The sequence below is a fragment of the Tachypleus tridentatus genome, chromosome 10, assembly GCF_004210375.1.
Source record: "Tachypleus tridentatus isolate NWPU-2018 chromosome 10, ASM421037v1, whole genome shotgun sequence".
Taxonomy (NCBI): domain Eukaryota; kingdom Metazoa; phylum Arthropoda; class Merostomata; order Xiphosura; family Limulidae; genus Tachypleus; species Tachypleus tridentatus.
Window position 1 is genome coordinate 141,349,780 of NC_134834.1, and position 22,766 is coordinate 141,372,545.

Genomic DNA, 22,766 nt, shown 5'->3' on the forward strand with positions numbered 1-22,766 from the left:
TCAGCATTTGGCACTATATTTTGGTATTACCTTACTAAAATGAAAACCTAGAGTCAATTAACTATCCTGTGAATAAAATGACCCTTATCTTCAAGTAAATAACTGCACAATAATAATGCAGAAATGCAGTATAATTTTTATTTTAAAATGTTTAAGTGTTTTAGGAGAGTTAAAAATTGTATATCTGTGTAGGATGTCCAAATCAATCTCGGATCACAAGTAAAAAGAATAAATTTGTTACTATTCCTTTGCCATGGAGATTCCAACTTCATTTATTATAAAAGATAAGACAGCCTAATTATCAGTTAAGAAAAATTTAAAGTATGTTAAACAGATGGTGATGTATATTGACTGATGATTTGAGTGTCTGAGCAATCCTGCATGAATATATCTAATGTCCTATAAAAGTTATGCGCAGGTCATTCAGTCATATTACAGTAAAAGGTGTAAATTAGTGAAGTAAATCTACTTAAGCACCTTCACTCAAGTATTATTTTTCAGAAAGAACTTTCATTTTTAAATAATTTAACTTAACTACACTTTTGCTGAAATGTGTAAAGCACAAATGTATATTTTACATAAATCTGGAAAATGTCAATGGATAAAATAACCAATCAGAGAATGTAGAAAATAAGGAAATTTAAAGTATCAAATCATGCTCATTCAGTTCTTCCAGCCGATAATTACTGAAATACTGTGGCTCACATCTTGTTAATCTTTAAACAGCAGCAATGTTGTAGGTGGCATCATTTGATGATGGCTGCCATTTAAGAATTAAAGATGTCAGATGTAAAGGCAACTGACTCTGCAGGTGCTAGGAATACCTAGGGAAATTCTTCAAGTTCAAGAAGATGGTAGGAAATTCTGTCCACCTACATTGTGTGTTGTGTTTCCCCATAATGGTTGATGTGATGGCTTACATTACATTGCTATCAAATCTACACAAATAAGTGGAGATGAGTCTAAAAACTATGTATGTTATATATTTATAATATGCAATACTATATAAAATTTATCCAAGCCCATACTTAAGATGTTAGTGATTAAATTTATTACAAAGGGACTATATGTTCAGCATTGGTGAGTCACAAGAATTCTGAGAATATATTCATGTGATGTAGTCGTACTACAGTTCCATGTCAAGACAAACTGTTTGCAAGAGAACTAATGAGTTTACTACAAATATGAGAAAAATTTGATAAATACAATGACTAAAGTACAGTATATTGACACAGCTACTGACTGCTGTACATCCAGAAGACAGTTATATTGTTCTGACTCATTGGAATGACATCAGCTGTCTTAAGAAGTGTTCTGCTGCACAACCCTAAAGGCAGTTGAAGAAGGCCACATACTGATGATGTTTAGGCCAACACCTTGAACGATACACATTCACAGTATCAGATCCAAGACAAAAATTACCATGACTACAATTGACAATGAATCAATTTTTGTGACAGCATTCAAGGTATTTATTGAAGATAAAGTAGGATTACTGTCTTGTGATGACATTGGTATTGAAGAACAGGTCCAGAAATTGGCAGAATATTCAGATGATCCAGCAAAGGACATCAGTTTTCAAGACACTGCTGTTTTTCTTCAAAAGAAGGATGACATCATTGCATATAAACTCCTTTCACATTGCCATTATGAATGCCATCATCTATTGAATCTGACTGCTATAGTTAATTCCATGAATACAGAATGCAGTTATTCATACAAGAAACTGTTCCAATCACATATATAGAAAATGTCAGGCACTGTGGAAAAGTATGGTTGATCAGCAGTGCCAACAAAAATTGTTGAAGCAGAATACATGCTACAGCTGATTTTGCCAAATCAAAAAAAGTAACATTTCTGTGTTCCTGGTTGTTTATGGGATCTTGTGCATTAAGATGTGTTTAGCATGCAAGATTAAAATGTAATAGTAATTCATAATGTACTTGCTTCTGAAATTGCTGGACTGGTATTTCTCTTTTTCACTGTATGTATATTATTTTCATCAAATATTTCTTAATCAAACTTCACTCTAGAACATGCAAAGACTTAGTGTAAGAAAATAATTGTTACCAATTTTGATACCAATTATCTGTGAGGTTTATGGTACAGTTCTACAATTGTAGAATTCAACTATACATTGAAGTTTAATTTTAATTATTAACATTTGCTCATCCAGATTTTGAATGAGCTAAAAGGCCTAAGGAAAAGTTTATACAAGTATGATAGGTATGACTATATTCTAAAGACGGCTGGTACAGGTATTAAAACTTTTATTAAAGTAAAGTAGAACACAATGTTTCGACCTTCTTAGGTCATCTTCAAGTTAACAAAGATTTTGTAACTGACTGTTGCCAGGCATGTCTTAGGGACAAGAATGTAAACAAGTAAGGGACTGTAGAGAGTGTTGCAGTATACGGTAGGTTATTAATTAGTATAGGTATAAAGGTGTTCCTTTATATTTGTTTAATTTTGGTTTTAGCTGCTGTATAAGTAGAGTTTCTTTGATTTTGCATTTGTTTATACTTGTTTCCATACTTAAGTTTCTGGGTGTTTTCTATGGTTATATTGTGTTTGATTTGCAGTGTTCAAAAAGTTGCGAGGGTGTTTTTTGTGTTATTTGAATTTGGTTTCCATTGTTTCTCCAATATAGGAGCGATGGCAGTTGTTGCATTGTACTTTATGAATAATCTTGGTGTTGTGTTTGTCACTATAGTTTCTACATAGTATGGACTTTAGTTTTGTAACTGATTTTTAAATAAATTTGGTGTTTACTGGAATACTATGTTTGTTAAGTTTTTATCCAAATGTTGGTTATTTTTTTGTTAATGTCAGAAATATATGGTATGCAGCAGTGTAAGGTTTTGTTGTTTGTTGTTTCTTGGGATTTATTGTTGTTGATCAGTGCATGTGTGTATTTTGGAGGATATTTGATGCTGACAAAGTGTTGTTTCACTTTGTTGATTTCACTGTTAATTTTATTGGGTAAGTATAGTTTTGTAGCTGTGTTTATTTGGTTTCTTAATATGTTGAGTTTTTGTTTTGTTTCATGTGCTCAGTCCCAGGGAGTGGACTGTAAAATGTTACTTTCTACTTGAGTATAATTTTAACCAGTATTTTTTTACTCTAGCTTAAGTACAACTTAGGAGCAGTACTTTTAACTTAAAATTAATCTAATAAAAATTTGCTTATTTCAACTCAAGCTAAAAAATAAAATATTTTTTGAACTTTCAATTACAATAAAATAGAGTTTAATAGAGTTTAGCTTTCAGGTTAGTTTTGTGTTAGATATATTGACTTTCATGTGAATTGAATTCAAATATGAATTTTCTAAGGTTAGGGAATCGCATCTGATTGGCCAAAAAAGAAGTAAAAACAAATTCAAAGAATATATTTATTTTAAGTGATCATCACAGTGGTAGCTGGATTAGAGATCTGTTCGTCCCATGGTGATAACTTGAAAATACATCATTTCACCCTGTTGATGTGAGATGAGCTGTTCTTGTGTGTTTAATTCCCCTTTGTGAAGTGTATGAAACATTACGAATAATTTTTATTGCATAAACATGTCTAAATTTAAAAGTAGATGTGCACCTTTCAATTATAGTTCTAGAGTGCAAGGAAATATTGAACAAGTGACGTACTGTATGCTTCTGCTACTACTAAGAAAAGAAATGAATTCTGCTAAAAATTAGAAAACACCATTACATTTGTAAAATGTTTTAAATATATATGCTATTTATTTATTTCACATGTAAGATAGTTAAAGAACTTTTGTTTTCTGCTCTTTTGACTATTTTTGAATTACTGGTATTACAACAAAAGTAATGTTAAACTTCTGTAGAAATATTTAAGGGAGAGTAATAGATGAAATGGGAGTTTGCTATTCACTGAATGTTACAGCAGAATAACCTCAAATTATGTTCTGCAATGAAATATACCTAGTAATGATTATGGTCAAGTCTGATTACAGAATTCACTGTAATCTACTATTCAAATTTATGATTGCCATGTATACTATTTCTACATATCATTTAATTATAGAATTAATTATTTTTTTTAACTACAAGCAATTACTCAAATAAAGGCAGGAAAGCATTAACAAATTTTTTTAGTTATGTTTCTTCCAATTTGAAAAAATTTTAAAAAAATGTTGAGAGAACTTCAAAATATTATAAAAATAAAGCAGTAAGAATATTTTCAAAATATACCAATCCAGTCTTAGACAGGGTTCCCGTAGGAGATGATGTGCTTGAATCGGAGGTAAAAAGAGGGATGTCTCCAGAGGTTAAGTTAGAACCACCTGAGGCAAGCTGTTGCTGGCCTTGTTGTTTATAGAAAAGAACTGCTTCAAAGTTCATGTAAGCCCAAGCATGCCAAGCCTAAAAAATACAAATTCCCAGAAAAAGCACTTCTGTTAACTAAACTGCAAGCATTTTAAAAAGAACTTTAATGATTATGAACTGATAAAATAAACATGCTTTAATTCTAATAAAACTCAACTGCATGTAAATAGCTACATATGTATAATACACATTTGAATACAGGTCTAATATTCCCTGAAAATAAAATAGCCAAATTAAGGATATGTGCATTAACTTTGTATCACAATAAAAATGTTCTCATAAAAAAATACACTGTGTTTTTATGAAATAAGTATTACCTGTGGACAAATCCAAAATATAAAGAAACTAATACATTGTTAAAACAGTTTCTATTGCTGGGTAGAAGGTAAAGTCCAGTCTTGCATATTTTCTAAACATTTTCTTCTTTGATTACAAGTTCTAGAAGTTAGCTTAATTAATGTTCATGGAGTGATCTATGATCACAATAGGTACCAATACAAAAATTTCATTTAATTATTAACTTCTCACACATCATTATTTCTTTGTTGCAACAGAAACTCAGTACTAAAGCAATGAACATACTAGCATAATAAAATCAATCAAACAATATTTCACTACAGATGCATTGTAACATTCTAAAATTTATATATGTAAAAACAGCTGGTATGGGTTCAGGAAAATTTTTATGTAGAGGAGCGAACAACATTTCGACCTTCTTGACAAAAATTTCTAATACAACCAACAGTTTCTAAAAAAGGAATGCTGAACTACAATTTAACAGATATTACAATCACATTTTTATCAACATAAAGCTAACTACAACTTTGAATACAATTAAATACTTCAGGTAATGGTTTTAGTGCTCGTCTGGACATTAAATATTTATGTACCAATATATTTATAAGGAAGTATAGTTTTTGTACAGAACTTGTTTTTGAAAGTCAGCCTGTTGTTAATGACTTAAACTAATTTTACAAACCTTTAAATTGCAACAGGAGAGTTTAATGCCATTTCTAATACACAAATTTATGATACAAAGGAGTTGTAGTAAGTTCCAAATATTTTTCTAATAACATTCTTTTCCAGTTTTTAAATGATCTACTTCAATCAAAAAACACTTAATTTTCAACAGATTTATTATATGTTAATATTACTTTTCCAGTTTTTCAATGAAAACAGCATGTTATCTAATGCATTACTTGCATGAATGAAAGCCATGTCCAAGAATTCTTCACCCATAAAAAAATTATGCATTTTTAATATATTTATTATTCAAATTCATGCCATTAATAACCATACACAAAGGCTAACCTACTCTACTCATCTTGGTATATATGTACCAGCAGACTGAATTTAAGCTTAGCAAAAACAAATGTTAGATTCTAGCCTACTTAACCTAACATCTCAATAAAAACAACCACCTTTTAAACACAACAAGTATCCCATGCCCAAACTTCCACTCGTTTTGGTGCTTTTGAATTTAGAAGACTAAACAAAGAGTATCAGTATCAGCTACCCATGATTTAAGTTACAAATTATATTAAAATCTTATTTTAGTGAAATATTATGTCTCTGCAGAACAGACTTCATATTATAGTGCAAATCTATTCACATCATAAGAGGACTAGACATAGGCAAAGGAACAACAAACAATTTAATATCCATTAATATACTGGAAGACTGTGATACAGTTATCTAAAATAAACATTTCAAACACAAGAGTAATTTGTAACTAGGTCCAATCTGAACAAATGTTTGGACTGGGTGAACAAAACACCTACAATTTTAAGGTTTTAAGTATATTTAACTTGAAATGTTTTGACAGTTATTTAAGTATATTTAACTTGAAATGTTTTGACAGTTATTTAAGAATATTTCATTCAAATTACAAATATAATGTGCCTGCTTCTCTGTATAATGTATGTATGCTGCAATGAAAATTTTACTTTTATTAGAGAGTCAGAAATGTTCGACTAGCTTCAAAAGGTTTGTCTTACCTAAAAAGAAAATAGTTACTCAGTAAAGAATCAAATATATAACAGCATGAACATTACTAACCTTAAGTACCAGTACAGTAAAATATAAAACAGCATGAACATTACTAACCATAAATGTCAGTACAGTAAAATATATAACAGCATGAACATTACTAACCAAAAGTGTCAGTACAGTAAAATATATAACAGCATGAACATTACTAACCAAAAATGTCAGTACAGTAAAATATATAACAGCATGAACATTACTAACCAAAAGTGTCAATACAGTAAAATATATAACAGCATGAACATTACTAACCAAAAATGTCAGTACAGTAAAATATATCTCAGCATGAACAGTAATCTTAAGTGTCAGTAGAGTAGAATACATAATAGCAGAAACATCAGTAATGTTAAGTGTCAGTAGAGTAGAATATATAACAGCATACATGTACTATCACATCAACTATGCATATAATAATTGAAACCAATTACACTCCTAAAAAACTACATCTGTAACATTGCTTTCAAGAGGTGTGTAAGCATTTAGATGAAAAATACTTTAACATTTTTCAAGATATGTCTTTTAACTTTCTGAAATAAATGTTTTGTTTTTCTTAAGTTTTTAACTTTGTGTCCCAGTAATTTTCTCCCATTGCAAGTGTATTATCAGCTTAAATTTCAAAATAAATTTTGTCCAGTAACATATTTCCTTATTATTACCTTTTTAAGCATTAGATGGTGTTCCTTATTAAATTTTCTATTTTTTATAGTTCAAAATCATCTATTCATAAACAACTCTTACACATTTCGTTTACTATCTTCAGTCCAGGAAAAGCTTCTGACTGAAAAATGTACTATATTTATACCAATTATTACTGTCTGTTACAAATTTTTAAAGCTAAAAGTTCAAAACAATGAGCTTCTTTATTAGTACTTCATCTGACTACTTTAATATATTATCTAGACAATGAAATATTATATGAACATTTAATATAAATACTCTGATGCATCGCCTAGATAACATATCAATACTCAAGTTCACAACCTTTTAAAAATGATGATAATGATACTATATTTTAGTGAAACAGTTTTTATTATTTTACAACATTATATCATTTCATTACTACATTTTTTCTTCATGCTGTAGTCCATATAAAACAAACACTAATTAACCTGAACATGCAAAAAAGGAAGTAGTTATAAGGTAGAAAAATACTAAACACCCACCTTATACCAGTTATTGTCATAATCTCTAGCAGCAGAATAATACTTAAGGATCATGGGAATAGATTTTTCATTAATTCCTTGTAGGCTTTCTTGCCATTGACCTAGCTTCAAGTAGCACCTAACATGTACAAAAAAAGACAGAAATTTAAACTTAGAAGAGCATAATCATTTATTATTTTCATTATGTTTACATACAAGCTAAGATTTGGTGACTGATGATATGAACTCTTGAATCCTACTGGGATAAATACAAACGATGAACTCTGTTGTATAATAGTAGTTCTTTAGAGAACTAATACTAAAATGAACAAATCCAGTATTATAGAAGTAAACAGTACAGAGGATGAACTGTAGTAAATATTCCAGTAAAGTAAGGATAAGCATTTACATCCAATCAAGTGGTGATACAAACATGAGAACCTTTTCTGCTGATCAAAACCTAATTTCAATAGTCTCATATGTTAGAGAAAGAAGAATAAACACAAAAGTTAGGACAGTAAGATGTAGTTGTTCAAGCCCAAAACACCCCCACATCTGTATCACCTTTTACTGCTCACAGAAATTTGCGAGTAGGTGGCTGCTCTCAAAGAAATACAAACTGAAAGAATGGTGAAAAGAAATAAGGTTCTATGTTTAGAGGCAAGAAAACATTACCTCCTGATGTTGGCGTAATAGTAGCCAACTATTAGTAGCTTTACTACTATTATAGTAGTAAAGGACAAAATTATTTAATAGGTATGACACTAAACAAATTACAGTGATATAAAAACCTAACCAAGTTATCTGTGATAGTATAATTCACAACCTCCACCATGAATTATACTTGTAGTCTATAGTAACTACTAATTTTCAAACTTTATCTACCCTTTATAAGAGCTTTGATATTTATTTGAGATAATGGTGTTAATACATGCACAGAAATAGTTCAAAGATGTTTAAAGAATTTTATTAGACTAAATACATCTATTGGAAATGTCCAGCAAAATAATCTTTAATTATAAATCTTTATATTTATGTAATGTGTTTTTGTATTTACCACAAATATTTGAATAATTTTATGTAAAGTTTCTTTATTAAATATTAACATTTGTACAAGTATTTCAACACTAAAGAAAAATTTCAATTTATTACAAATTTTTCATTTCTGAGCAACTCTGAAGTTATAATATTTATAATAGAAGATTATGGCATATGCTGTTAAGCCATATACAGAAAATTGTTTTTGGTTTGTTTTTTAATCAAAAACATTTAAATTAATAAGTTATTTTAATTTTTAAATTGACATAACATGCTTCTACTTCAAAAACTGAACTATTTTCAATTTCCAATTATACTGGATAAATAATATTAATACATGTTAATTTAAAAAAAAAATGTTTGAAAGAATCTCAAACTTCATTTTTCTGTGTTATGTGATGTGTGTCTCATCTTCAATTTACTTGATTCTGAATTTTTAGACTTCTAAAACTGACTGCTGCAGTTTACTACCAATTAGAAATGTCAAATTATATGTGATCAGAAACAAGAATATAAACTATGAACCTCCTATCTTCTTTACTACCTGATAGCAATAAAATTTGTCAAGCCTGCCAGATAAGACCCTCCCCCTCTCTTGCCGACTTTTGATACAGTTGGCTAATCAACTGTACATAGTTGATAAATACATTTATAAACAGTAGAAAAAGCAGTTCTTTTCTATTTAAATTTTAAGCTTCCATATTCTGTTTTCCCACCATTACCGTTCATCAATAAGAATAAACCTCAAATACGTTTTACTCAAATGCAATCAGTTTGAATACAAGGTGAGTATGATAAATCCTTATTTTATGTGTATATAGTTTATATTGTTATATATACCAGCTGTGGTACCCGTACCCTGGATGGAAATTACATAAATTCATGATTAAGGAAAGGTTATCTTAGAAAATGAAAAGTTTTTTTCCCTTTATATACAATTTAAGAAAAACAGCAAAATTCAAAATTTGAAACCATAAATTTGCATGTATCTCCTCATGGACCCATCAAACCTTCATGGCAAAATATTGTGAAAATCCATCAATAGGAGCAAAGTAATGGTAAAAGAAAACCACAAAATGCAAAACTGAATATTTTTGTGTACTTCCCCATGTACCTAATGAACCTCCATATCAATTTTGGTGAAGATCTCTACATCCTGTACAGTATTTACATTGACATAAAACAGACAGTACCATTATATTTATATAAATGGTACCAGTGTAATAGTTCTGAGTGCAATTTATGCATGATGTCATATCCAAACCCTGAAAATGCATAAAAATAATGTTTTCCAAGACAGGAAACAGTGGCAAAATGGGAAAATCATGACCTCTATTGAAAATATAAATGGATACGAGATAAAAATTTTATGAATTTGGGGGTTGCATATCGTATAATAAAAACGTTTTTCTGGCATCATATAAGAAAGAGTTCTATTATAGTATATTTTTCTTAACAAGATCACTTAAGATGTAAAAGATGCACACTATTTAGCTCAGCTTAACAAAACCTCAATAAAATGTCTAAGATTACACTAACTGGAGCATTGTTGCAAAATGTGACATTAGATAAGCTGCTGCTTGCAACAGGAAACAGCTAATAGACTTACACTATAATTTAATGCTTTTTACACAACTAATACAAATTAAGGCACAAGACCATGAAATTAAAAAAGAAAACAGATGTGAAGAAGGTTAAGAGTTAAAACAGCTAAAATGAGTAATTTGGAACTTCATGAATAATACTGCACTCAGTGCAACAGAAAAAAAAATATTTTATTTCATATTTATCAATTTTTCTTTTCACTGTACACTGATTTCTTTACAGTTTAAGCTAGAAAGAGATATGAGAGATGGAATATGAGGACTTCAACAATTCATACATTTTTAGTAAGGATAAGTTATTGAATAATTCTGAATTTCTCTGTAAAAAAGGAAAAATTTATTAAATGCTTGCCAAGTTCTGTAAAGGTACACAAAAAATCTAGATTTATAGCATTTAGTTTCATAATTATAAAGTTGATCAAATGATGAACAATGACCTTGTAGAGATAATATCTCTAAAAAAGATAAAATTATTAGAAATTGAAAACAAGAAAAAAAAAAGACAAAAACTTTAAACTCTCATACAAATTAAACCACTAATTTAATACAACTGTGTCAAGTATAATTTCAAACTACAACTTACCTGGCTAAAAGTTTGTGCAATTCAGTTTTTGGTAGAGATTCATCAGCCACTTGCATATGATGAACTTTTGGATACAGGGAATTCTGTACAAACTGATGAAGTTGACTAAATGACAAGTCCTAAAAGATATTCAACAATGTTGAAAGATATGCAAACTTTTTTAGTGACACAATTATTCTCACTGAATGAATGAATGTTAAATAATGTTTTATGTTTGTAGCATGAACTACAATGAAAGAAAGCATTAGAATGAGATTTTCTCCCAACCTCATCATGAAATATGCGTATTAACTAAATTAAAACAAATGTTCATGAGATTTCTTTATGCAGAAAAATATAGTACAGATGTATAAGATAAACATATACCATAAAAATGAAGTTGTACTGAACAAACATACTTTAAGCAAAAGAGTGGCCTCACACAACAGACTACCAGTTTTGCAATGAGGTTAAATTAACAAAAATAATTCAACCACAGTTACACATGTATCAAGAAATGAAAATCATAAAGACATTAAAACAGAGTCAAATGAAGTAAAAATATTAATAAGACTTTTTTCTTTAATTTCTGAACAGCATAATTGTTTGTTTTAGAGCAAAACCATATTAGGCTATCTGCTGTGCCAACTGCCGTGAATCAAATATTGTATTTTAGCACAGACGTAGCATATTGGAACATAGAAGAAAATCTTAATTCAAGAAACAGGTGAAGTTACAATACGAAATTATTGTTTCTACAATTAAGACTCATTTTGGCTGATTCTATTACCATATATAGTACACAAGAGAACTCGCATTAAATATAGGTTTTTCAGATCACACACAATCCAAATATCTGCATTTAAACCTGCATATACATACTTCAACAAGATGAAGGTATTCCAGAGTTCTTATGACAAGCACTTTTAGTACTGCATATCTCAGGACAGCTGGCATGGGTATTAACACTTTTACTAATAAAGCAGAGAACAGTGTTTCAACCTTCTTAGGCCATCTTCAGGTTAACAGTTTATTAGTGAGTGTATGCCTTAAATTAGAAATGTAACCCAGGGTTTGTATTGCATATCATTTAATCTTTGAGCTCATACAGAGCTCATAATTATTTTAAAAGAAACTTTAATGGCAAATAATAAAAAAGTGTTTTTTAGAATTGCAATATGTACAATATATTCCACTAAGAAAATACCTTATGTTATAAAAAAATTTAAAAACCTCCATTTCCCATGCTTTTGTCAAATTTTGAGTAAAGCTACTTGGAGGTTAGTATCCTCTAATTTTAAAAGTTGTAGAACAGAATAAAGGCCAAATCCCTGGTATTATTAACTAATGAACAACAGGATTGACTGTTACACTATAACGCTTCCATGGCTGAAAATACAAGCATGTTCAATGACAAGTCTCAATCCCATGATCCACAAATTAAAAGTCAAGAACTTCAATCATCAGGTCAAAAATAACCTAGTTAATTTTGTATGGCATATAATCATTTAAACAAAAGAGAGAAATTTAAATATACATATGTAATATATTTTATAAATAATGAACAACCACCTTAAAGTTAGTTATGTGTCAAGTTTAGAAACTTTCTCTTTTACATACTGTTAGCTCACTAGGAAAAGCTTCAACAAAGTATTGCAATAAGTGTGACAGAATCAAAACCAATGAATAATTGGATTGCATTTTTATTAAGGTAGGTCGGTTATGTTGTAAAATTGTTTCCTTATAGTTCTGTTTTCACACAAGACTATAAAATTAGTGGTTAAAGTATTAAAAACAAATGTTTTAATGAAAAAATATTACATAAATACAGTACACTGGTTACTGAATACAGTCTATAAAATATTAAAAAAGAGTGCTATTTAATGTGATCAGGGGTTTCATGTATAAATATAATTATTAAGTAACAAGTTCTTCACTTCGATTGTCAGTATTTTCCTGGCTGTATTGTATAATTACTTGAGAACTAAGATTCAGTTAACTACAAATTTGTACTGCCAGTAGTTTAGGTTTAGTGTTAGCTATGTACTCTAGTCCAGGATCAAACTAATGTTTTTCTTTTTTAAGTGCACCTACCAATTAACCTATTTTTTGATACAGCTTAATACACTATTAATTATAATTTTCTCTGTAAAGGACTACCTGATAATGCACAAAGAAAGAACCTGGATGTGTAAGGCATGTAAATGCAATCTGAGTTTTATATCTTAGAAGTATCTGAAAGAAACATTATTAACCTTAATATTTTAAATCATATTATTACTCCAGTAAATATTTTAAATCACCATACCTACATTATTACTCCAGTATATATTTTAAATCACTATACCTCACATTATTACTCCAGTGTATATTTTAAATCACTATACCTCACATTATTACTCCAGTATATATTTTAAATCACCATACCCACATTATTACTCCAGTATATATTTTAAATCACTATATCCACATTATTACTCCAGTATATATTTTAAATAACTATATCCACATTATTACTCCAGTATATATTTTAAATAACTATACCCACATTATTACTCCAGTATATATTCTAAATCACCATACCCACATTATTACTTCAGTATATATTTTAAATCACCATGCCCACATTATTACTCCAGTAAACATTTTAAATCACCATGCCCACATTATTACTCCAGTATATATTTTAAATCACCATACCCACATTATTACTCCAGTATATATTTTAAATCACCATACCCACATTATTACTCCATTATATATTTTAAATCACCATACCCACATTATTACTCCAGTATGCATTTTAAATCACCATACCCACATTATTACTCCAGCATGCACTTTAAATCACCATACCCACATTATTACTCCAGCATGCACTTTAAATTACCATCCCTACATTTATTGCTCTAGTAACACTTTATTTTGTGTCATAAAGCACAAAAAATGATTTGTTTGACATCATGTTCTTTGCATTAGATCTATGAAAATACACACATTATAAAGCACTATGTTTTCAAGTTCTGCCACCCTTCAAAGAAAGTAATCTTATTGCCATATATCATCAATGTTGTTCAATTAAAAGTTACTATTCAGAAAGATCATAATCTGCTTGTAGCTTACACATCCTTCTTTATTTCTTAACTGGTACATAACTACAATACATCAACTATTACTACAAATCAAGTTTTGGCTTATACTTCAAAATTCATTAAGAAACAAAATGATGTTTTATCATGTATCTGACTTTATACGTTTGCCACACTTATTTGTTAATAAATATATATAAACTGTTTTGGAAAAACCAGAATAGAATGAATCTTAGCAAACATTAAAACAGTTATTTGAATGTTTTAACTAACATGCAAATGCAAGACGACTAGAGAAATACTAAGAACTTACAAATACATTACTTTTAATGAACCTTTTTCTGTGGATGTATCCTGATGTTTAAGGGTTTTCAAAACAAGTAAATATTTAATTAAAACCTTCTCCCCTCAAATTAAAGTTAGAATAATATACAGACCTAGTCTGTGTATTAAACACCTATTTCAGTACAAAGATCAAGTACCTAAACTACATTCATGGCTCCTGTACAAATATGCATGTTGTGACTGAATAAGGCCATGCACATTGGTGAAATAAAATACTACTTAAGAACTAGTCTGTGAAAATTCCTGAGTATCTAACAGACTAAATCTTCCTCTACTTAAACCATGCCACTCATCCATTGGTACACATTCTCAAACCACAGGTCACAATATCTCATTTAGTGATTTCTCTATCATCATCACAGGATTTTCAAACCTGAACTCTATGTTACAGAAAGTCTCCTCATAGCTAAAGACCACTTGACCCTTAATGATTCACAAGTTGTTCTAAATTTTCACATTCAAAAATTAGCCACAGTGCAATATATATATAAAACATTGTTTTATCCATCCACTTCTGCTTCTCCTGATAAATAAATAAACAAATGATTATACTTGTAGCAACAATCATATTTTTAATATAATTTTCAGATGTCACTGGTGATGGAATGAGTTATTCCAAAATGTTCAAACTTGTAAATAAAATATTGTATCTTTTGTCAACCACTTTCATCTTCATTATTAAACTTTGGTTTCCCCATCGTGAATCCATTGCAAGTCAAAGTTTAATACTTCTTGCCATGCTATGAATGTTTAGACTAGGCATGAGGTGGCAGTATAAGAAACTATTTAAAGTCTGGAATAAATTATCCTATTTTAGACAAAAAGTTATTGTCCTTAACATATTTCACACAGCCATTTCACCAGAGTGTTATCATTGTATTTATTTAGAAGACTTATAAAATCCAATATTTACAGCTACTATTGTTTCTTTACTTATCCAGCAATTTTCAGCAAGAATATGAATCTTCAAACAAAATATCTACAAGTACAAACAGTTAAAGGTTAGGAAACAAAGTATTTATTAAAGAAATATTCTCTCATGAAAGAACATTTACAAATAAAAAACAGCCATTCAAAGAACAATTGGTTAAAGTTACTAAAATCAACTGAAAAGAAAATGAAGTCTTTTTGCATTTCTTTACACAATTTTGAAAATAAGACATTTATTCCCTGATTTCTGGAGAAGCCTGACAACAAAACTTATAAATTTTATATATATGTGTAACTGAAATTTTTTAATTAAACATTACAGCTCTATTAATTACTTATTTAAACAAATTACATTGTTACACTTAATATTCCAAATAGCAGTCACAAATTTTATCTTACCTTTTCATTCTTTTTCCACAAATGTTTAATGTAGGCAAAAGTTACTTGTGGATGAGTTGTGAGAAGAACTGTGTCAGGATGTCCTTTAGGATCAATGCCAAGCAACATAACTAATGTTCTATGGGACAGATTCTAGAGAAATTTTCAAGAAAGTAAACAGTATTTGTTTGTTTGTTCAAAAATAAGCTTTAAAGTTTCAAAGATAATAAAAACAATTCATTAAAGTAACCTTTACACTATAAAACTCTTATTTGGAATAGTTTTGAGACACCTAGATGAAATAAAACCATATTTTGAAATCTAGGAAAATCTTTTCCATTAAAAAGTATTGATAAGACTAAATGTCATTCCATACTATTCAGCTTGGTTAATCACAATGATAATAGCTATTATTTGACAAAAAGAGCTACATGAAACATTATCACACCATGTATTATGACATTTTTTCAAACATACCATCCTCCCAGCTTTACGACACAGGCTAGCATATTTAATCCATGTCCTCATGTCTTCCTGTGGAGGAACTACTAGAGAATGAACTTGTAGGATTTTCTGCCAGTCTTCTACAACCCGCTGGCAACCCTGTTGCCAAATAGATGGAAAGAAAAAATAAGTTCAAATATAAACTTGTATTATCTTGCACATAATCTATTTTATAAACCACAAACCTGTGCAACTATCTGTCGATTATCTAACTAACCCCCAGGTCACTGGATCAATCTCAACCAAATATTATGGGATGATAGTTAATGGGAAGGGGGTCCCAACAACCCTTCCACCACTGTCACTCATGTTATCAAGCATTTATTTTATCACAAGTTAACATTAACTACATTCTTAGCTGGCACCATATTTTTAACACACACACATAAGAGGAGGAAAAAAATATAATTAAATTTTCTCTAACACAACATATTATGGAGGGGGGGATGTTATATATGTCTCAAAGAGGGCACTACCATTCTCTATAGCAGAATGCAATGAAAATAAAATAGCCAATGCTATTGGAATAATACATAAATTCAGCTGAAGTTTCTATTTAAACAGGCACCATAAGATTTATATATGAAGAATATATCAAGAAATATACCATTTCTTGAATCATACCTACATCTCACTTTGACCCATGACCTTACAACTTCATCCCGTAAGACACTTCTGCAGCCAATCACCCTCAATTAATCAATCACATAAAATAGTGTTGGAAGGTTCAGAACTAGGTGTTGAAAGCAGGTAACAGAATACACCCCCTACTGCTACCACTTTTCTCACTACCTCTTTATATAAGGCCATCTTGGCCATTTTACAGTGTATACCATGCTTTAAGTATATACATAGTGAGACCTTAGAGCATATACAAAACTTTGGGTTGGTAAAAATAAATACTGTAGTAATATGTTATGTTCTAAATAGAATGTGTAAAAGTTAGAATTTTTTTATCTATCATAGCATTTAACCACCATATTTTTTAAAGTTCCTAGCATGGACAAAAAACAGGTACTTCAACTTCTACAGATGCATGAAAAAGAAACCAAGTCTATTATGATGAATGAACATTCAAAGGTTCACTCAAAACATTAATTATTTATCATGTATAACCTACTTAATCTAAATTTCATTTTCACATTGATCAATATCTATTACATTCATCATATGAATTGTACAAAATACCATAAAAACTGAAAAAAAAACCTTTGTGGATGATCTACGGAAACCTTAACAACTAAACTGTGTATTCAGGTATTACACTAGAAACAACTGAATAATGTGGCAATATTGAGGACACAGTACTCACTTTATTTCCATAATAAAATTATTCAAATTTAGCTGTATTACAGGAACATTGTGCCCAGAACAAATATGTTCGGTCATGTTTAATTTTCAGTTACACCCAGTAATATTTTTTTTTACATCAGCTTTTCTCCTGATCAGCTGGGGACTTGACTATATGAATAAGATGTAGATAAAAGTTAACCTGTTGTGACCTTTTTCTACATAGTTACATTAAAATTTAATTAAACTACTTTATTATTTTTGTATATCAATAAACACAGAATCAATAAGTTTATAATTTAAATTTTCCATAATATAAAATTTTGTTTTTTAATTTTAAAAAAATATTTCAATCAAATTCTTAATCTTTACTTATCAATACCACTTGACACCTCAAACAGCCCCATTTTAGAGGTTCTTCCTACCCCTATATGAACTTCTGAGTTTAACATAAATTACCTATCATACTGTAGATATTGCTAAAATGTAACATTATTCTTGTTACACCAGAACACTGCTGAGACACAAAAGCACAAAGTAAAATCCACATGCCATATTCTCCAATCATGACCTGTCTATCATAAAATGTTAATAATTTGCAATTAAACTTGTTATATTATTTATAACCAATAGAAAGAGCAGATTTCAATTTACTGATTTTCCTTATAAGGCTAGTTCATTCTGATAACAATGTAAGATTTATTCACCCTAATGTTTTATTATAATTGCTTTCTATTGTTGAGTCACCTCAACAAGGCAATTTAATCATTTTAATTACCTTAAAGCTTAATTAAAAAGCTGGTTAAATTAAATATTATAATACACTGTATTCTTTGTTTATATCAGTTTTGCACTGTATGTACGAAACAAAAACGAAATGACGAATTTCACTTTTTTATTATTTCTTATTATGTGGCTTTTACAAGATCAGTCAAACTGATAAAGGTAATAACAGTTATTTTAGAGAATATAACACTATCAGATAAAATATGAAATTTTCCTGAAGAAACTAAAACTAATATTCATTTAGGTGGTCCAAGAAGTTATGCAAATAAAATATCAAACTGTATCATGAAAAACGTTTTTTGTTCTTAAGATGAAAATCACCTTGACTTGAATTGACTCAGTAAAGGCTTCATAAATTCAGAGACAAGTCTTTGGTAAAGATAATTTGTTAAAAAAATACAAAAAACAACTGATTTGTTGTGTACAACAGACTTGTAATGTTTACTAAAAGTTAGTCAGATTTCATGAAGATATACTAAGAACATTCAGAGTTATGGCAGGTATACTTTCATGAATATATAGTGGTTTAAGGATTGATTTTGACCAAGCCCATATGTGAGATAATCAAGACACTCGTCAACACTTCACTTTTTTCCCTACAAAGTAATTTCACAAATTTAAATTGATATATCAAATACCAGCTATGAATTATACAAGAAAATGTATACAGCTTACTATGATGATGACCATTAAAAATATAAAAGTCTTGCAATTATTTAAAGGTAAATAAAACAGTAGTTAATCATTTACTACACAAGGAGTTAATAATTAATGCTATAAATTATTACATGATCTAATCTCAATATTTACTGTGTTGCACAAGTCCAACAAGCAGCTGATTTTGATTCAAGGCAACACTTGTCTCAAATCAGAGGTAGCCAAATTTTATTTAGGCCTAAAATGTTTATATGAACATAAAAATTCTTCACATATACAAAACTTGTACTATCCAGACTTCTAAAGTAATTTATTATAAAACATACCAAGAATTTACTGTTCCAGTTATTCTTATCACTAGTGTTACTTAACATTGTAATCTAAATGACTCATCTAATAGCCAATTTTTATGAGTACTGTATTAACTAAATGTGAATAGGAGAAGAAATGTTGACTATGATTCCAACTTTATTATGTGTATCACATGTTTATGTATCAAATGTGTGAAAAAAGTATTTATACTGAAGATATCTGACAATGTTAAGTCTCACACAGACAACTCAGAATGCAAGGTTATGTTCATGTGAAGAATAAAAATACTTTTGCTCGTGATAGTGTTTGTATTTTTATACCTACTAGAACATCTGAAATACATGTACATTTTCTTTCAGTATCCTTGTATATGTTATTTCATATTTACTCTCCCCTATCAAGAACTGCTACAAAATTAGCAATATGTATAAAGAGAATAACTGACAACACTGTTGAAAGTCACCCTGCAAAAGGCCATGAAATGCACACTTTGATTTCTACCCATATACACAGAGTTAAGCCGTCTTTATTTTCAATTAAATATGTTAGTCGAAAACTGAAGTTTCCTATGTTTTTCTCATCAGTATTAAGAGAATACAAGAGTTGGTTAGAAATTTATCATGGAGGCAAAACAAACTATTTAAATACATTCTACTAGCTACTGGTTCTATTTGATGCATAGGAAAAACACATGACAGTCAGATCTGAATGGTACCTCCCCTCATATCACTCAGCAGGGGATCCTGAGGTTAGATGAAAAGTCCATTACAAATCATTAAAGAAGTTCCACAAACAATGATTTCTGACCAACACTAATCTAAATAAGTGCTTCCTAAACTTCCTTGTGGAGTTATTTGTAGTCTAGAAATACTACATTCAATGTGCATGACTTTACCATTGAAAATTTCTAAGAAACTGTAATAATCATTATGCTTTATTAAGCTTTTTATTATTGAAATAGATGTGGATACAAAAGCACAATGAATTACTGAAGAAAAACTCCATTATGGCAGTTGTGAGATGTGGAAGGAGATCTTTGACTTAATTTTAATGCCAATTGTGTACTTGTTTCAGTGACCATAGTTTATCCAAGCATGATTACGACTTGTTTCTAGAAGATCTATTTTCACATGTTAGTCAATTACATATTTTTATATTGTGTTACATTGGTATGGAAAATTTATGTTGATCAGGCATTAGAATATGATGCTTTATAAAGAATAGTTTCTGTTTGATTTTATTCTTATTATTTAAAATGTAATAAAATATAAATTACTATATTTTCTGTAAAATTTAATGAAACTCTGGTTTAGGTTGAACTTAAAATATATAACAGGTAAGCAGTAGCAATAAAAACGTTTGTTTAGAACTTCTTTACAGAAAGGAAAACAAACAATATTCTTAATATATTTCAGTAAAAAACATTTTTAATGAAAGTTGTAATTTTTGCTTGGCTAACTAAATGTTATAAAATATGTTTTAATACATTTTACAGCATAAAATTTAAATATTGTACTTCTATGACTATATAAATGTGTATATTTTCAATATTTACAATTATATGCTAAGATGTGAGGTCATATTTTAAAGAAAATTCATATGTATATTAACATGGGTAAAAAATACATGTAAAAGAACCCATAAGAAAAACTACGTGAAACAATACTACAGCTTTGTGTATTAGAAGCCATACTCCTAATGTGCCTTAGAAGATTGTAATGTTATAATTACTAATTATCCGTGATAAGTATGCAATTTGCTGAGACTGTTTACAGAATATTTTTGATAATGCAATCATTTCATTTATCCCTGTCTCTATCATACATGCATAATATATGATCTATATATATATATAGAGTAAAACTTTTATTAAATTACACTGTAAAATAAATATAATTCTTCAATACACAGCATATTTTACTTCAGAGTATACATAAAAAAACAAAGAAAAAACAAATTAGCAAACAAATGCTCAGAACTGCATGGAAAACTTAAGATATCTGCAGAAAATCAAAACTTAAGAAAAATACGGTGCAGTAAGAACAACGAAACCACTGACAACTTATTGCATTAGTTTTAGCAAACATTATCAAATTTCTATATACATAAAAATGTAAAAATGTGGCTTAACTTAATCCCAAACACTTCACAAGACAGAGCTTTTGATGTAAGACATACTATTCTACATTTCAAAATGTGGCCACGCTAATTTTAATACAAAGAAGTAGACAGCAATGACCCAGAATGCCTAGAATATTCTTACAATACTATCATTGCTTTGTTTTATATTAAAACATTTCAGTTAATTAACTACAGATGAACAAAATATTACAAATTTTGCAGATTATTAATTATTTGTATGAAATTCAACAACAAAACAAGAAATTAAATAACTATGTTCATCTTTTATTATCACAAAGGTTTCCCTTGTTTTCTTAAAGTCAAATAAAAATAGAATAACCAAGTAAAGTTGAAATATCAAAATAAATGAAAAAGTTAACTCAATAACAATGAAAATTACTTCTAATTAATCATGTATTATATATGTATGAATATTAAACTTAACTGGAAGATAAGTTTTACTTATCAAGTGGAAGAAGCAAAACATACTGTATGCTTTCTTACAGAAGTTAAATAATTATCAATACCTGTAATCTATCCCACCACTTTTGCTTGATTGCCTCTTTTTTCTCAGGAATCAGTTTGTACTGTATAACTTCCTCCAACTCAGCTAACATTTGGACATTGACCATAGCCTACATACACAGGAAGAAAAGAATTAATGTTGCTCTTATATAATTGACACAATACCTCTACTAGGTTTAGTCAACTGTAATTAAAAAACTAAGTAACAGGTCCCTCATTTACAATTATCTGCAAAATTGTTGAGAAAGTTTAAACATTCTTACACTTTAATCTTTATGTGATAAGAACTATTTCTGACATAGGACAGATCCCGTGATTCATGATACGATATAAACACAAGTTGTACAAGTACGCATTATTTGCATAATGCATACTTCTCTTTAGACTACTATAAATGAAATAATAGATCAACATAAATCAGCAAGGTCTGATGAAAGCAGGCAATGTTTATTACTGTTCATTTAAGAAAAGTTACATCACAGCTAAGTGCTAGCAATGATCAATAAACAAGTGTATATGCACTCGTATATAAACAGATTGTCTTTAACACATATATATAAAAACCAACTGAACAATTGTCTACATCTCTACATTACTGTGCATTTGTTTTAATAAGATAACATTTTAGCAAATAAAATACTGGCACTCACATTGTTTGTGTTTCAGTCATATATACATAGGGTAAATTTAATAAAAAAAGATGTAAAAAGGAATCATCACTCAATAAAAGGATTCTGGTAACATTAGTGAAGAAAAAATAACTTCCTAAAAATGTGTTTTGATGCTATGGGTAAAGAAAATATAAAATAATATTTAGAATAGCCACTCTGTAGTGTCTTACAACAGAGATCTACTTACACCATATGCTCTGTTGTAACTCTCTCCAGCCATTGCTGTAAGTTCAGTGTCAAGGAGGTCACGAGCTTTATCTATATGCTGTAGAAATGCATAAACAAATAACATGTTAGGGTATAAAACACAATTATACTTTACAGCATAAATAAAAAATTGGTCTAATCCACGTGAATTTTTCCATTATCTGAAAAACATGAGCATCGTTAGACTCTTATTTATTTTTATTCCTGATTCTACCC

At 29.2% G+C, this 22,766-nt stretch overlaps 1 protein-coding gene across 3 annotated transcripts in view; it reads right to left on the reverse strand.

Annotated features, from left to right (window-relative positions):
* Positions 1-22,766, reverse strand: part of mTor (serine/threonine-protein kinase Tor) — a 218,302-nt gene that overhangs the window by 51,409 nt on the left and 144,127 nt on the right. For all 3 annotated transcript variants that reach the window (XM_076464082.1, XM_076464079.1, XM_076464080.1), the window contains 7 exons: positions 22,531-22,608; positions 21,675-21,782; positions 15,955-16,080; positions 15,499-15,630; positions 10,757-10,875; positions 7,553-7,670; positions 4,209-4,379 (listed from right to left, as the gene is read on the reverse strand). In XM_076464082.1, the coding sequence (XP_076320197.1) occupies positions 4,209-4,379; positions 7,553-7,670; positions 10,757-10,875; positions 15,499-15,630; positions 15,955-16,080; positions 21,675-21,782; positions 22,531-22,608 (852 nt within the window). The remainder of the gene's footprint in view (positions 1-4,208; positions 4,380-7,552; positions 7,671-10,756; positions 10,876-15,498; positions 15,631-15,954; positions 16,081-21,674; positions 21,783-22,530; positions 22,609-22,766) is intronic.